Genomic DNA, 18,307 nt, shown 5'->3' with positions numbered 1-18,307 from the left:
ATAAACTGGATTAGACATTGGCTTTGTGGTAGGAAATGGTTGCCTCTGACTGGAGGCCTGTAACTGGTAGAGTGCACTAGGGACCAATGCAGGGTCCCATAGTTGTTTGTCATCCGTATCAATGATCTGGATTATAATGTGGTTAACTGGATGTGGTTAAAGTAAGGGAAACAAGTAGAGTAGTTATGGAAACTATGATGATTAAAGAAGAGGAAGTACTGGTGCTTTTAAAGAATATAAAAGTGGATAAGTCTCCAGGTCCTGACAGGATATTCCCTAGGACCTTGAGGGAAGTTAGTGTAGAAATAGCAGGGGCTCTGATAGAAATATTTCATAGCACGTATTGGCGTATTGCTCATGTGGTTCCATTGTTTAAAAAGGGTTCTAAGAGTAAACCTAGCAATTATCGGCCTGTAAGTTTGACATCAGTGGTGGGCAAATTAATGGAAAGTATTCTTAGATCTGGATAGACAGGGTCTGATTAGGATCAGTCAACATGGATTTGTGCGTGGAAGGTCATGCTTGACAAATCTTATTGAATTTTTTGAAGAGGTTACTAGGAAAGTTGATGAGGGTAAAGCAATGGATGTTGTCTATAAGGACTTCAGTAAGGCCTTTGACAAGGTTCCACACAGAAGGTTAGTTAGGAAGGTTCAATCGTTAGGTATTAATATTAAAGTAGTAAAATGGTTTCAACAGTGGATGGGAGATGCCAGAGAGTAGTGGTGGATAATTGTTTGTCGGGTTGAAGGCCGGTGACTGGTGGTGTGCCTCAGGGATCTGTACTGGGTCCAATATTGTTTGTCATATACATTGATGATCTGGATGATGGGGTGGTAAATTGGATTAGTAAGTATGCAGATGATACTAAGATAGATGATGTTGTGGATAATGAAGTAGGTTTTCAAAGCTTGCAGAGAGATTTAGGCCAGTTAGAAGAATGGGCTGAAAGATGACAGATGGAGCATAATGCTGATAAGTGTGAGTTGCTACATTTTGGTAGGAATAATCAAAATAGGACATACATGGTAAATGGTAGGGCATTAAGGAATGCAGTAGAACAGGGTGATCTAGGAATAATGGTGCATAGTTCCCTGAAGGTGGAATCTCATGTGGATAGGGTGGTGAAGAAAGCTTTTGGTATGCTGGCCTTTATAAATCAGAGCATTGAGTATAGGAGTTGGGATGTAATGTTAAAATTGTACAAGGCATTGGTGAGGCAAAATTTGGAGTATTGTGTACAGTTCTGGTCACCGAATTATAGGAAAGATATCAACAAAATAGAGAGAGTACAGAGGAGATTTACTAGAATGTTACCTGGGTTTTCAGCATCTAGGTTACAGAGAAAGGTTGAACAAGTTAGGTCTTTATTCTTTGGAGCGTAGAAGGTTGAGGGGGGACTTGATAGAGGTATTTATAATTATGACGGGGATAGATGGAGTTGACGTGAATAGGTTTTTTCTATTGAGAGTAGGGGAGATTCAAACAAGAAAGTTAAGGGGCAAAATTTTAGGGGTAACACGAGGGGGAACTTCTTTACTCACAGAATGGTAGCTGTGTGGAATGAGCTTCCAGTAGAAGTGGTAGAGGCAGGATCAATATTGTCATTTAAAAAAAAATTGGATAGTTATATGGACAGGAAAGGAATGGAGGGTTATGGGCTGAGTGCAGGTTGGTGAGACTAGGTGAGAGTAAGCGTTCAGCACAGACTACAAGGGCCAAGATGGCCTGTTTCCATGCTGTAATTGTTATATGATTATATGGATCAGCAAATTTACAGATGACACCAAGATTGGGGGCGGGGGGGGCGGTGGTATAGTGGCCAGTGAGGAAGGCTATCATGGCTTGCAGTGGGATCCACATCAGCTGGAAAAATGGCAAATGGAATTTAATGCAGACAAGTGCGAGGTGTTGCACTTTGGTAGGACTTACCAGGGTAGGTCTTACACAGTGAGGGGTAGGGCACTGAGTAGTGCAGTAGAACAAAGGGACCTGGGAATACAGGTCCATAATTCATTGAAAGTGGCGTCACAGGTATTTGGAGTATTGTCAGCAGTTTTAGTCACCTACCTACAGAAAAGATATAAATAAGATTGAAAAAGTACAGAGAAAATTTACAAGGATGTTGCTGGGGCTGGAGGTCCTGATTTATAAGGAAAGATTGAATGGGTTACAACTTTATTCCCCAGAATGTAGGGCATTGAAAGGAGATTTCATAGAGGTCTAGAAATTTATGAGGAGTCCAGATAGGGTAAATGGAAGCAGGCTTTTTTCCACTGAGGTAGAGTGAGACCACAACTAGAGGTCATGGCTTAAGGTTGAAAGGTGAAATGTTTAAAGTGAGGATGGGGGGGAAACCTGTTCACTCCATGGGTGATGGGAGTGTGGAACAAGCTGCCAGTGGAAGTGGTGGGTGTGATTTCAATTTCAACATTTATGAAAAGTTTGAATAGGTACATTGATGGGAGGTCTATGGTCCAGGTGCAGTTCGATGGGACTTAGGCAGCTTAAATAGTTTGGCACTAACTAGACAAGCTGAAGGGCCTGTTTCTATGCTGTAGTGTTCTATGACTCTGAGGGGAAAATTCAAAAATCAGAGGTGCAAACTGACTTGGGAGTCCTTGTTCAGGATTCCCTAAAGGTTAACTTGCAGGTTGAGTCAGTGGGAATGAAAGCTTTCATTTCTGAAGGATTAGAATATAAGAGCAAGGATGTAATGCTGAGGCTTTATGAGGCACTGGTGAGGCTTCACGTGAAGTATTGTGAGCAGTTTTAGGCCCCTTATCTAAGAAAGGATGTGCTGGAATTGGAGAGGGTTCAGAGGAGATTCACGAGAATAATTTCAGGAATGAATGGGTTAACATATGAGTCGCATTTGATAGTTCTGGGCCTGTACTCACTGGAGTTCAGAAGAATGAAAGAGAAGCTTATTGAAACCTTTCGAATCTTGAAATGCCTAGATAAAAAGGATGTGGGGAGGACATTTCCTATAATGGATGAGTCTAGGACCAGGGGCACAGCCTCAGAATATAGGTACATCCATTTAGAACAGAGATGAGAAGGGATTTCTTTAGCCAGAAGGTGCTTCATCTGTGGAATTCATTGCCATGAATGACTGTGGAGGCCAAGTCATTCAGTTTATTTAAAGCACAGGTTCTTGGTTAGTCAGGGCATCAAAGGTTACGGAGAGCAGTCAAGTCAAGTTTATTGTCATTTAACTATATACATGTATGGTTGGCAGCCGTCTGTCTCAAAGGACAATGGGTGATAATGATCATCATCACAAGCCTGGGCAGAAGGTATGGAGATCCTGACATGCCAGGTCGTCAAGATCCTCCTCTGGGCCTCACCAATGTGGTCCAAAGGAAGGGTTATGAAGCAATTTGTTAGGCACCAGCCTGGCTGCAGGAGCTACCAAATGACATCCAGACACCTTAGGGGCTCCACTCCAGATTTGCTATCTGGGTTTTACTCCCATAGCCTTGGTTTCTTCCGAGGCTGCCCACAAAGAAGTGGAGCTATTTACCCATATCTCGGGATCTGGCTCACGAGCACCAGGGCTTATCCACACATCGATGGGCTTTTGTGCTACATGTGCAGGAGCCAGACATCCTCCCTGTCCTCTGTAATTCAGCCTGAGTCTGAAAGGAGTTCAGTTTCCATGTGTCACCAGCAAGGAGGCACTACATGAGGCTTGTTGTTGGAGAGGCTGTGTACTGGCAGGGAGAAACTTACACATTCAGCTCTCCTTTTTGCAAAATTACTAGACAGCTGTAGAAGACAATAGTGAGAATGACAAGCACTATCCACTACACAACCACACTAGACACGTCACAGCAACCATTTTGACACCATACATGCATGTATATAATGTATATATATAACCATATAATGTATATAAGAACCAGGGTGTAAAACATTCTACACATAACACATGATAATCACATACAAATAAATAACTGAAGTTATTTATTTATTTATTTATGACTGTGCTACAATACACAGCTCGAATCACATCAAGTTTGCCGATGACACGACCGTGGTGGGTCTCATCAGCAAGAACAACGAGTCAGCATACAGAGAGGAGATGCAGCGGCTAACGGACTGGTGTAGAACCAACAACCTGTCTCTGAATGTGAACAAAACAAAAGAGGTGGTTATTGACTTCAGGAGAGCACGAAGCGACCGCTCTCCACTGAACACTGCTGGCTCCTCCATTGAGATCGTTAAGCACACCAAATTTCTTGGTGTTCACCTGGCAGAGAATCTCACCTGGTCCCTCAACACCAGCTCCAAAGCCAAGAAAGCCCAGCAGTGTCTCTACTTTCTGCGAAGGCTGAGAAAAGTCCATCTCCCACCACCGCCCCCCCATCCTCACCACATTCTACAGAGGATGTATCGAGAGCATCCTGAGCAGCTGCATCACTGCCTGGTTCGGGAATTGCACCGTCTCGGATTGCAAGACCCTACAGCAGATAGTGAGATCAGCTGAGAAGATCATTGGGGTCCCTCTTCCCACTATTACAGACATTTACACCACACGCTGCACCCGCAAAGCTAACAGCATTGTGAAGGATGCCATGCACCCATCACACAAACTCTTCTCCCTCCTGCCATCTGGCAAAAGATACCAAAGCATTTGGGCTGTCACAACCAGACTGTGCAACTGTTTCTTCCCCCAAGCCATCAGACTCCTCAATACTCAGAGTCTAGATTGACATTGTAATGTGTCCTCTACTGTGCCTATTGTCTTGTTTATTAATTATTGTACTGCCCTGCACTGCTTTCTGCACTTTATGTAGTCCTGTGCAGGTCTGTACTCTAGTGCATTTTTAATGTTGTTTTACATAGTCTAGTGTAGCTTTGTACTGTCTCACATAGTCTAGTGTAGTTTTGTGTTGTTTCATGTAGCACCAGGGTCCTGGAGGAACATTGTTTCATTTTTACTGTGTACTGTACCAGCAGTTTATGGTCAAAATGACAATAAAAGCAACTTGAACTTGAACTTTATTAACATTGGATAAGTCACCAGGACTGGATGAGATGTACCCCAGGCTACGGTGGGAGGCGAGGGAGGAGATTTCTGAGCCTCTAGTGATGATCTTTGCATCAGGAGGATTGGAGGGTTGCAGATATTGTTCCATTATTCAAAAAGGGGAGTAGAGACAGCCCAGGAACTTGTAGACCAGTGAGTCTTAATGCAATGAGTAAGTAAGTTGATGGAGAAGATCCTGAGAGGCAGGATTTATGATTATTTGGAGAGGCATAATATGACTCGGAATAGTCACCATGGCTTTGTCAAGGGCAGGTCGTGCCTTACGAGCCTGATTGAATATTTTGAGGATGTGACTAAACACATTGATGATGGTAGAGCGGTAAATGTAGTGTATATGGATTTCAACAAGGCATTTGATAAGGTACCCCATGTAAGGCTTATTGAGAAAGTAAGAGGGCATGGGATTCAAGGGAACATTGCTTTGTGGATCCAGAAATGGCTTGCCCACAGAAGGCAAAGAGTAATCGTAGACAGGTCATATTCTGCATGTAGCTCAGTCACCAGTGGTGTGCCTCGGGAATCTGCTCTGGGACCCCTGCTCTTTGTGATTTTTATAAATGACCTGGATGAAGAAGTGGAGGGGGGATGGGTTAGTGAATTTGCTGATGACACAAAGGTTGGAGGTGTTGTGGATAGTGTGCAGGGCTGTCAGAGTTTACAGTGGGACATTGATAGGATGCAAAACTGGGCTGGAAGTGGCATATGGAGTTCAACCCAGATAAGTGTGAGGTGGTTCATTTTGGTTGATTAGATATGATGACAGAATATAGTATTAATGGTAAGACTCTTGACAGTGTGGAGGACCAGAGGGATCTTGGGGACCGAGTCCATAGACACAGGTTGACTCTGTGGTTAAGAAAGCATACAGATCATTGGCCTTCATCAATCATGGGATTGAATTTAGGAGCCACAAGCTAATGTTGCAGCTATATAGAACCTTGGTCAGACTCAACTTGGAGTACTGTGCTCAATTCTGGTCACCTCACTACAGGAAGGATGTGGAAAACATCGAAAGGGTGCAGAGGAGATTTACAAGGATGTTGCCTGGATTGAGGAGCATGCCTTATGAGAATAGGTTGAGGGGACTCAGCCTTTTTTCCTTGGAGCGACGGAAAGGTGACCTGATAGAGGTGTATAAAGTGATGAGAGGCATTGATCATGTGGATAGTCAGAGGCTTTTTCCTAGGGCTGAAGTGACTAGCACAAGAGGGCACAGTTTTAAGGTGTTTGGAAGACGGTACAGAGGAGATGTCAGGGATACGTGTTTTACGCAGAGAGTGGTGAGTGCGTGGAATGGGCTGTTGGCGACGGTGATGGAGGTGGATACGATAGGGTCTTTTAAGAGACTCCTGGATAGGTACATGGAGCTCAGAAAAATAGAGGGTTATATGCAACCCTAAGTAATTTCTCAGGTAAGGATATGTTTGGCACAGTTTTGTGGGCTGAAGGGCCTGTATTATGCTGTAGATTTTCTCAATTTCTATGTTTCTAATATTAAATTTTGTGCTGGAACAGATTAATCAGTGACCCTTTGGATATGATGTGGCAGGTTTTCAGAAGCTTAATGACCTGAGGAAAAAACTGTTTCCCATCCTGACTGATCTTGTTTTTATGCATCAGAGTCTCCTGGTAGAGAGTCAAAGAGGGTGTCGGATGGATGGTTGGGATCCTTAATAATACTAAGGGCCCTGCATACACTCCTGATAAATGTCCCTGATACATGGTAGGGTGACCCTATTATCCTCTCAGCTGTTCTCAAAGTCCTTTGTGGGGACCTCTGGTCCCATGCTCAGCTAATCCCATATCAGATGGAGATGCAACTTGTTAGGATGCTCTCAATGGTGCTCCTGTAAAGCACGGTTAAGATAGGGAATGGGAGCCTTGCTTGCCTCAATCTTCTTAGGAAATGGAGGCACTGCTATACCTTCTTGTTCAGGGAAGTGATATTAAGGGAACAGGTGAGGTCATCCATGATGTGAACTCCCAGTAACTTGGTGCACTTAACTCTCTCTACAGAGGAGCCATGTATTCACAGAGGGGGGTGGTTCGTCTGCACCTTCCTGAAGTCCACAGTGATTTAATTTGTCTTCTCCACATTCAGGCTTTGGTGGTTGTTCTCACACCAATCTACCAGCTGCTTCATTTCCTTTCTATACTCTGTCTCATCATCATTCTTGATAAGGTTATGTTGTTCACAAACTTAATTGGAGTTAAGAGGGATAATAAATCAGCCATGATCGAATGGCAGAGCAGACTTGATGAGCTGTGGCCTAATTCTGCTCCTATATGTTATGGTGGTGAATTCCATACTCTCACCACCCTCATGTTCCCCCATAAAAAGAGTCCATCCTGATTTGTTCTCCCAAAGTGCAACACCTTACACTTGTCTGCATTAAATTCCATCTGCCATTTTCCAGCCCATTTTTCCAGCTGGTTCAGATCCCACTGCAAACTTTGATAGCTTTCCTCACTGTCCACTATGCTCCTTGTCTTGGTGTCATCTGCAGAATTGCTGATTCAGTTTACCACATTATCATCTAGATCATGGATATAAATGACAATGAACAATGGACCCACCACAATACCTGTGGCACACCACTACTGAGAGAGGCCAATATCTACTACCACTCTCTGGCTTCTCCTGCAAAGCCAATGTCAAATCCAATTTACTGCCTCATCCTGAATGCCAAGCAACTGAACCTTCTTGACCAACCTCCCATGTTAGGACCTTGTCAAAAGCCTTTTAAAGTCTATGTGGATAACATCTACTGTGTTTACTTAATCAATTTCCTGGTAACCTCCTCAAAAGTATCACACAAACTCTTATTGACTATCTTCAATCAGACCCTGTCTATCCAAATACTTAACTATCTCCAGTCCCTTGGAATACCTTCCAATAATTTATACACTATTGTCATCAGGCTCACTGGTCTATAATATCTTCCAGTCTTCCGGCACCTCACCTGTCGCTAAGAACATGTTAAATACTTCTGCTAAGATTCCTACAATTTCTGCACTAGCCTTCCACAATGGCTAAATATGATTATGAACATCAGCCCTTGGGAATTTATCCACCCAAGTTCCATAGAACCATAGAACATTACAGCACAGTACAGGCCCTTCGGCCGTCCATGTTGTGCTGACCCATATAATCCTTAAAAAACAGTATTAAACCCACACTACCCCATAACTCCCTATTTTTCTTTCAGAATGAAAGTTCATCTCAAGACAACAAGCAACTCCTCCTCCATAATCCATAAATGGTCCATAATCATACTTCTGTTTTGCTTCAGTTCTATAGACTCTGTGTCTGTCTCCCCAGTAAATACAGATGCAAAAAATCCATTTAAAATCACCTTCATTTTTTCAGCTCCATGCATAGATGGACACACTGATCTTTAAGAGGCCCATTTTTGTCCCTTGCTATCCTTTTTACTCTTAATATATCTGTAGAAGCACTTGGGATTCTCCTTCATCTTTTCTGCCAGAGCAACTTCATGTCTTCTCTTAGCCCTCCTGATTTCTCCTTAAATGTTCTCTTGCATTTCTTATACTCCTTAAGTACCTCATTTGTTCCTACTTGCCCATACCTGCTATGCACTTTCTTCTTCTTCACCAGTGTCTCAATATTTCTTAAAAAAACCAAGGTTCCTAAACCTAACAGCTTTACCTTTCATTCTGATAGGAACGTAAAACTCTGTACTGTCAAAATTCACTTTGAAGCCCTCCAATTTACCACACATCCCTTTGCCAGAAAACAACCCATGCCAATCCACAAATCCTTTTTAATTCTATTGAAATTAGCTCTTCTCCAATTTAAAATCTCAACCCGAGGACCAGACTTATCCTTCTTCATGATTATCTTGAATTTAATGGAATTGTGATGACTGCATCCATAGTGTTCACCTACGCACAGTCCTGTCACCTGCCCTGCCTCATTCCCTCATAAGAGAACCTGAGTTTTTTCAACATATCATGCCCACAACGAACTAACTCTATAGGTATATCTTTGGAATATGGGGAAACTGGATAACCGTGAGGAAACCAACAAAGGTATGGGGAGAATTTACTAAATCCTTACAGACAGCAGTGGGGATTGAACTCCTATCTTCCAGCTAGTGCTATAAAACATTATGCTAACCGCTACACTACTGTGTGGCCCCAGTATTTTTTTTAACTGAGCATCCCAATATTCACTTTCTCTAGTTGAGAAGAGGCATGCCCTCTTCTCATTGTTACCATCAGGAAGGTGGTACAGAAGCTTGAAAGCACACACTCAGCGATTCAGGAACAGCTTCTTCCCCTTTGCTGCTTTATTCTTAAATGGACATTGAACCCATAAACATTATCTCACTTTTTAAAATATGCATTATTTCTGTTTTGTAGTATTTTTTATCTATTTAATATACATATATATATTTTTTACTTCCTATATTATCATGTATTGCATTGTTGCTGCTAAGTTAACAAATTTCATGACATATGCTGGTGATAATAAACCTGATTCTAATTATATATTAAGGAAACTTTCCTCAGCATATTTGACAAACTCTGTCTCATCTATCAAACACAAAATGCTGAAGGAACTCAGCAGGTCAGGCAGTATGTAAGGAAAAGAGTAAACACTCGATGTTTCAGCCTGAGACCCTTCACCAGAACTGGGAAAAAAAAAGACAGTGTAAGAAAGTGGAGGAAGAACCACAAGGTGATAGGTGAAACCAGGGGGTGGGGAGTGGAGGGGTGAAGTAAAGAGCTGGGGAGTTGATTGGTGAAAGAGATGCAGGGCTGAAGAATGGAGAATCTGATAGGGAAGAACAGAAGGCCATGGAAGAAAGAAAAGGGGGGAGGCACACCAGAGGGAGGTGATAAGGTGAGAGAGAGGGATGGGGAATGGTAAAGGGCGGGGGGAAAGGAATGCATTACCGGAAGTTTGAGAAATCGATGTTTATGCCATCAGGTTGGAGGCTACCCAGACGGAATATAAGGTGTTGCTCCTCCAACCTGAGTGAGGCCGCAACATAGCAGTAGAGGATGCCTTGGACTGACATGTCAGAATGGGAATGTGAAGTAGAATTAAATTGGGTGGCAACTGGGAGATCCCACTTCCGGTAGTGGCACAACCACCCCCCCCTTCAACATTCCCCATTCCCATTTCCCTCTCTCATCTTATCATCTTCCTCTGGTGCTCCTCCCCTTTTTTCTGTCTTCTTTGGCCTTCTGTCCTCTCCTATCAGATTCCCACTTAGCCAGTCCTGTATCTATTTCACCAATCAACTTCCCAGCTCTTTACTTTACCCCTCCCTCTACTCCCGGTTTTACCTATCACCTTGTGGTTCTCCTATTCACTGACTCTTTTTTTCCCGGTCCTCATGAAGGGTCTTGGCCTGAAACATCAACTGTCTCCTTTTCCATAGTTGCTGCCTGGCCTCCGGCATTCTGTGTGCATTGCTTCTATTCCCAGCATCTGCAGATTTTCTCTTGTTTGTGATTGGTCTAGCCCATCCAGCCCTTTTACAATATGGGAGTTCCTGTCAGACAGACTGACAGACATACTTTACTGATCCCAAGGGAAATTGGGTTTCATTACAGCCACACCAAGAATAGTGAAGAAATATAGCAATATAAAACCATAAATAATTAAATAATACTAAGTTAATCATGCCAAGTGGAAATAAGTCCAGGACCAACCTATTGGCTCAGGATGTCTGACACTCCGAGGGAGGAGTTGTAAAGTTTGATGGCCACAGGTAGGAATGACTTCCTATGCCACTCAGTGTTACATCTCGGTGGAATGAGTCTCTGGCTGAATGTACTCCTGTGCCTAACCGGTACATTATGGAGTGGATGGGAGTCATTGTCCAAGATGGCATGCAACTTGGACAGCATCCTCTTTTCAGACACCACCATCAGAGAGTCCAGTTCCACCCCCACAACATCACTGGCCTTACGAATGAGTTTGTTGATTCTGCTGGTGTCTGCTACCCTCAGCCTGCTGCCCCAGCACACAACAGCAAACATGATAGCACTGGCCACCACAGACCCGTAGAACATGCTCAGCATCGTCCGGCAGATGTTAAAGGACCTCAGTCCCCTCAGGAAATAGAGACGGCTCTGCCCCTTCATGTAGACAGCCTCAGTGTTCTTTGACCAGTCCAGTTTATTGTCAATTCGTATCCCCAGGTATTTGTAATCCTCCACCATGTCCACACTGATGCCTTGGATGGAAACAGGGGTCACCGGTGTCTTAGCCCTCCTCAGGTCCACCACCAGCTCTTTAGTCTTTTTCACATTAAGCTGCTGATGATTCTGCTCGCACCATGTGACAAAGTTTCCCACTGTAGCCCTGTACTCAGCCTCATCACCCCTGCTGATACATTCAACTATGGCAGAGTCATCAGAAAACTTCTGAAGATGACAAGAAAGTTAAAACCATCTACTATCACAACCTTATTTTTCTTAAACCATGATCTTATTATATGATAAACCTGTGCATTATCATTTTGATGATTCTTGGAGATTTTTGGATATGAGCAAGAGGCATAATCTTTTTGATGTATAAATCAGGAAAACAGGCAAGTAACAATGGAAGAAGGAATTCCTACACACCAGAAATTTGCCTTAAAGAGAATTCTAAACAAGTAAAATATGCTTATGAATATCAAACCTTATTGTTGAACATGGAAATGAAAATGAGTATAAAATAAATCTAGTAATTACAAATAAAAAACATTCTTGTTCAAAATGAAAATAGTTTGGAATATTTACTAAATAAAGTAATAGAAATAAAATGTAGATGCATGAGAAATTGTGGTTTTAATGGGAAATGGTGTTTTTGTAGATTGAGGCTTACAATCTTTTTTATGGGAAAGCTGAATCAAACATTGAATCCCAGGAATTTGGGTGCTCAGCACAAAGTTTAAGAGTCATGCAATTATCTCATTGGAGACATAAAGCTGCTAAAAATAGGATCTTGGCAATATCCAGACATGGTAAAGAAACCAAAATGATCATTGACTTTGTTTGATGCCCGTCCTTGCTAAAAGCATATCCATAGAATCATAGAAAAGTACAGCACAGAAACAGGCCCTTTGGTCCATCTAGTTAGCGCCGAACCATTTAAGCTGCCTACTTTCATCGACTTGCATCAGGATCATAGCCCTTCAAACCCCTACCATCTATATACCTATCCAAACTTTGCTTAAACATTGAAATCAAGTTTGCACGTGTCATGTATTCAGGTCACAATAAAACTGTCTGAAAGAATGGACATAACGTGGTAAGCATCTCAGTGACAATATTAACAACACACACAAAATGCTGGTGGAACGCAGCAGGCCAGGCAGCATCTATAGGGAGAAGCACTGTCAATGTTTCGGGCCGAGACCCTTCGTCAGGACTAACTGAAAGGAAAGATACTAAGAGATTTGAAAGTAGTGGGGGGAGGGGGAAATGTGAAATGATAGGAGAAGACCGGAGGGGGTGGGATGAAGCTAAGAGCTGGAAAGGTGATTGGCGAAAGTGATACAGAGCTGGAGAAGGGAAAGGATCATGGGACAGGAGGCCTCGGGCAAAAGTCCACCAGAGAAAGACCGTTTCACTGAACACCTATGCTCTGTCTGCCAGAGAAAGCAGGATCTCCCAGTGGCCACACATTTTAATTCCACGTCCCATTCCCATTCTGATATGTATATCCATGGCTTCCTCTACTGTCAAGATGAAGCCACACTCAGGTTGGAGGAACAACACCTTATATACCGGCTGGGTAGCCTCCAACCTGATGGCATGAATATTGACTTCTCTAACTTCCGTTAATGCCCCTCCTCCCCTTCTTACCCCATCCCTGACATATTTAGTTGTTTGCCTGTTCTCCATCTCCCTCTGGTGCTCCCCCCTCCCCCTTTCTTTCTCCCGAGGCCTCCCGTCCCATGATCCTTTCCCTTCTCCAGCTCTGTATCACTTTTGCCAATCACCTTTCCAGCTCTTAGCTTCATCCCACCCTCTCCGGTCTTCTCCTATCATTTTGTATTTCCCCCTCCCCCTCCTACTTTCAAATCTCTTAGTATCTTTCCTTTCAGTTAGTCCTGATGAAGGGTCTCGGCCCAAAACATCAACAGTGCTTCTCCTTATAGATGCTGCCTGGCCTGCTGTGTTCCACCAGCAATTTGTGTGTGTTGTTTGAATTTCCAGCATCTGCAGATTTCCTTGTGTTTGCTCAGTGACAATATTGATAGCCTTAGTAATTTGTAATTATGCAATGCCCTAAAATATTCAAACTGCTTTGCAGAACAGTAAATATGTACAACTCAAAATAGATACTCAAATAGATAATAAGGATTATAGGAGATTTGGGAAAATGGGCAGGAAAGTAAAGTTGAAGCCAACAACTAGACTAACTGTGTCCTTACTAAATGGAGAAGCAGACCCATTCCAGCCATCTGGCCTTTCTTTAGAAGCTGCTTAAGAATCACTAACAGCAAAAAGCTTCAGGTGCTTTAAATCTGAAACAAAACAAAAAATGTTGTAAAGTTCAAAGCAAATTTCCTATCACCATATACTGTACAACCTTGAGATTTACTTTCTTGCAGCAATACACAGTAAATCCAAGAAACACAATAAAATCAATGAGGCACCACACCCAAATGGACAGACAAACAATCAATATGCAAAAGACAACAAAGTGTGCAAATTCAAAAATAAACACATAAATAAATAAATAAATGACCAACCATGCAAACAAACAAACAAGCAAGCAAGCAATAAATATCAAGAAAATGAAATGAAGAGTCTTTCAAAGTTAATTCTTAAGTAGTGGGAACAGTTCAGTGATGGGTCGAGTGAAGTTATGGACTCTGGTTCAAGAGCCTAATGGTTGAGGGTAATAATTGTTCCTGAACCTGGCGGTATGGTTCCTGGGGCTCCTGTACCACCTTCCTGGTGGCAGCAGTGAGAAGAGAGCATGGTGGGACTAATTAGGCATACACCATCAGTGGAAAGAGAAAGGCACCTGTTTTGATGATCCAACATTTGCAGAATCTCTTCTCTTTATGGGAAAATAAAATATTAACATTGTGTCTGCCTTTGGCGATGTTGCCTGACTTGCTAAGCATTTCCAGCATTTTGCTTGTGTCTTTGATGCCCCAAACAGGTACCTGTGTGTCTTAATTACCTTCATGTGTCATGTCCTTTAATAGATATGTTCCAATTGTCTACCAAACTTTGGTATATTTGTGAAATTGAGCTGAATCTAAAAGCAACCCAGCTGGGTTACTAAAGTTCCAAGAAAATGGTGGAGCACTTCAGGACACAGCAGGAAGTGATTGTTTACAAAGAGGGCTGCCTGTTCAATATGGTTTCAGATGAACTAAGGACCATGTGTATTGTCACGTACACGCAACCCTGTAAAAGTATCAGCAGCAATAGGACACACCTGGAGTCTGGTTTTGCTGTTAACAAAACACTATTTTATTAGCAACTACGTAATATAGTAACTTAAACCAGGTAAATCAAAAGTTAACGGTATTATGCATATATAGGTGTAAATTAAGTTCCCAAACTTTATCAAGCTCAGGTGGAAAGCGTTCCAGTCTTACGATGGTATGTAAGAAAAGTTCAGTTCAGATGCACGGGATTGAAGTGAGAGAGAGATACTAATAATCTAAATAAACAGGTGTCATCGATCCTCCTCAACGTCTTCCAAAATCTTCCAAGTCAGCCAAACGTGACCAACTTAAAAGCATCATCTTCAAGTGATAATCTACCAACCCAGGCAAGGGTTAGACACACCAGTAGATTCCACAGGGTCGCCCTTTACATGCACTAATAGTCATGGATCGTTTCCTCTTAATTGATCCTCAGCCCCACCCTTTGTGGGTATTTAAAAATTCAGTGGCAATTTCCGCCACCAGCCTTCGTGCATCCGTGTCCTTTTATATTCAAAACAAGCTGCAGAGAAACCATAACATTGATTGTCCATCAAATAACTCCATCCATCTCTCTCTCTCTCCCTCTCCCTCCCTCCCCTCAAACAGTATCCAAAAGTCAGTCTCATTCTCCCAGCGTTTTAAAGTGACAGTCCACAGAAAAAAATGAACCCTGGGAGTACTTAACAGTATTATTTGTAATAATTTACAAAGCTCAAAGTATAAGTTCCAGCATTTAAAGTGAAATTTAACTGCACCTTAGTTCTAGATTCCTTAACATCCTGACCTGACTAAAACCATTAATTGCTGCTTTTGAATTTTCAGATGACTGATTCACTGCCACGTTCGCTGGGATGAGTTCCAGATCTCCAATACCATTTGTGTGAACTAGTTGTTTTGTGATATCCACATGTGGAAACTCGATAGGAATATTAGCTTAAAAATTCATAAACACCACAGAGAATAAATTAATCTCCAAAATCCATCTAAATTTGTGCTTTTTGAATTGCAGGCTGCTATTCGTAAAGAACTAAATGAATTCAAGAGTACTGAAATGGAAGTGCATGAATTAAGCAGGCATCTAACGAGGTGAGTGAGTCAGATTTACTTAACACAGAATGGAATATTTTCATATCCTTAAATGCCATTGATTAAATGTGTTTTTTTATATATTCTTCTCAGGTTTCATAGGCCCTAGCCATTAACAGTGCAGAACCACAGTGAGTCTTACAAAAACCTGAAGTGCTAGGACTGTACAGGTGCCCATTTATCCCAACTGGGACAGAACTCTTCTTAATTGCCTTTGTGTGTCAGATATGTCCAATAATGGATAGTCTTCAGTTGTCTACCGATCTTCCCGCCTTCAAGAATTGTCGTGTCCTTCCTGGGATTTGATCAGATGTGCCACATCCATAAGCTGATGCTGTATTTAGACATCTAGTACTGTTGTTGACTGTTGTCTCGTTCTTTCTTGTTATTTATTGCACTGGGTGGAGCATAAGGTTAAAATCCCCATCTCTACTACACTTAATACCATTCTGTCTGTGATGGAGGTGAGACGGCACACTGCAGTTATTTCTCCAAAAGAGCTCCATGAAGCCCTCTCCAGTTAATATTGCTGAACTTTTACCACATTATTGCTTTGTGATCTTAACTGAGGCAGCAGCATCCAGAATATCAGGCACTGGCTTGACCTAGAGGGAGAAGGTATATCTGATAAATATTCTTCATTCAGCAGGTCTGTGGGAAGGGATTTACCTGCTCTATATGTAGCAGATATATTTATTATAAAATATAAAGTAAATAAAATGACATAATATTAACAATAAGCAACAATGTCAAAATTATATCAATAACAAGCAGAAATGCAGTTAACAATGATCTGATTGGATGCAGCACAGGTAGCAGATTGTCAAACTACAGACAGAAGGATATTCCTGCGATGGGATTCTTCATTGCACAGATTGTATATATTGAGTTTGCATATGCAGGAAGCTTCTTCCACATCCAATTTGTTTGACTAGCAGGATGAATATATTACACTTCCAGATAACAAACTTTCTGAAATTATGTAAGAATAATGCTAACAGTGCGATACAAAGCAAGTATACAATAAAAGCCTGTTTCAGCAACTTGCAACAATGATTTTATCCAAATCATTGGAGCATTGTTTTGCATGTTAGGTTGGATTATGGAAAGGTTAAACAAGTGTCTTTTTTTTAATTTAAGGAAGTATATAATGTAAGATATTGAAAGAAGAGGCCTGTAACTTGATGATAATTTGTATTATATGTTACACATATGGCTACATTTTTCAAGGAAGACTTTCTACCCACATTGAGAGCACTACTTTGTGTAGGGAATTAAGTGAATGGCAGTGTAACTCAAATGAGCCATCCTTTTGTGTATAGTGAGTAATGAATGATGACTGTGTACCAACCCAGGCAATATGTGTGAATGGGATGCTGCCACCAGGCAACATCTCCCTTGATGGAACATTTTCTAATGTTTCTTAAGTTCATCATGCAGAATATACTCCATGTGTCCAAGTAATCTAGTTTCTTCAACCATCATGTGCCAATTTGATTTTATATAACGTGGCTGTATAACCAGCGGCCTTGACACTTAAACAACACATAACTATATTACAAATTCTTGATTTGGCTTTAATTATTACAGACTTGAATCATTTTATTCTTTTTATGATTTCTGTTAATAGAAAAGAGATTTCTAGCAATGCCCTAAGTAGAATTACAAGAGATGGAAATCGTGCCATTAAATTCAAGGGTGTCTTCAAATTACTGTTGCACATTTACCAAATATTACTATTACTATTTTTCTCTCCCAGCATTTTAACAAGGCCTACTACAAAATCCATATAACTACTGTTGATGTTCTACTCCTTTCTACTGGAGCGGGTTTTTTTCTGTGTGTATTAGACAAACCATTCAGCATCTTTGCTTCTCAGTTAAATCAATTCCTCCATGTTTCAAATAATCTGAACAAACAGTGTGAATTAATGTGAATGTTGAATACCTGTACATAATTGTCTTTGTAAAGGAGTGGAAGTTGTGACTGTTGCCCTGTGCTCTTCCAGTTCTGTAAATTAAATCGAAGTTGATGTATGAAAACTTGTAAATAATCATAAAAAGCATTTGACACTCTAATATGGTTTGCTCCAAGCTTTGCCATCTGTACATACTGAAATTGCATGTTATTGTATAACTTAAATTACTGTCTACAAGTTTGTTTCAAATGATGTATACAGTTTCTTAAAACTAAATTTTATTTAAAAAAAGTTTTTTTAGTCGTTGGCATTCAACAACTGTTTTTACACAAAAGGGGCTTCAATTTAAATAGTTTGGTTAAATCTAATTTTGCTAAATAATGAAATAACTGGTCCCATTAAAAGTTAAAACAAAGGCAGACTGGTGTCATTTCATTCTCACAGTCATTTGATGCAAACTTCTCCAGATTACTCAAGTTTGCAAGGTGTACATATTGTGGGGAAGCTGAAGATATTTCAGGATACTGGAATGGTTCCAGAGGACTAGAAAACTACAAATGTCACTCCACTCTTTAAGAAGGGAGGGAGGCAAAAACTGGAAACTATAGGCCAGTTAGCCTGACCTCAGTGGTTGGTAAAATGTTGGAGTCTATTATAAAGGATAAGGTTTCAGGGTACTTGAAGACACATAAAATAGGCCAACGAAGGATTGTTTCCGAAGGGGAAATCCTGTTAGATAAATCTGTTAGAATTCTTTGAGGAAATAACAAAGAGAATAGACAAAGGAGAGTCAGTGGATGCTGTTTAGCTGGATTTTCAGAAGAC

General features: G+C 41.3%; 1 protein-coding gene across 6 annotated transcripts in view; it reads left to right on the top strand.

Annotated features, from left to right (window-relative positions):
• phactr1 (phosphatase and actin regulator 1) overlaps positions 1-17,901 on the top strand; it is a 474,929-nt gene extending 457,028 nt beyond the window's left edge. For all 6 annotated transcript variants that reach the window (XM_073023899.1, XM_073023902.1, XM_073023903.1 and 3 more), the window contains 2 exons: positions 15,488-15,564; positions 15,658-17,901. In XM_073023899.1, the coding sequence (XP_072880000.1) occupies positions 15,488-15,564; positions 15,658-15,673 (93 nt within the window). In that variant the 3' untranslated portion in view covers positions 15,674-17,901. The remainder of the gene's footprint in view (positions 1-15,487; positions 15,565-15,657) is intronic.
• The last annotated feature ends 406 nt before the right edge of the window (positions 17,902-18,307 follow it).

The sequence above is a fragment of the Hemitrygon akajei genome, chromosome 20 (genome assembly GCF_048418815.1).
Source record: "Hemitrygon akajei chromosome 20, sHemAka1.3, whole genome shotgun sequence".
NCBI lineage: Eukaryota > Metazoa > Chordata > Chondrichthyes > Myliobatiformes > Dasyatidae > Hemitrygon > Hemitrygon akajei.
This window is presented reverse-complemented; position numbering and strand designations above follow the sequence as displayed.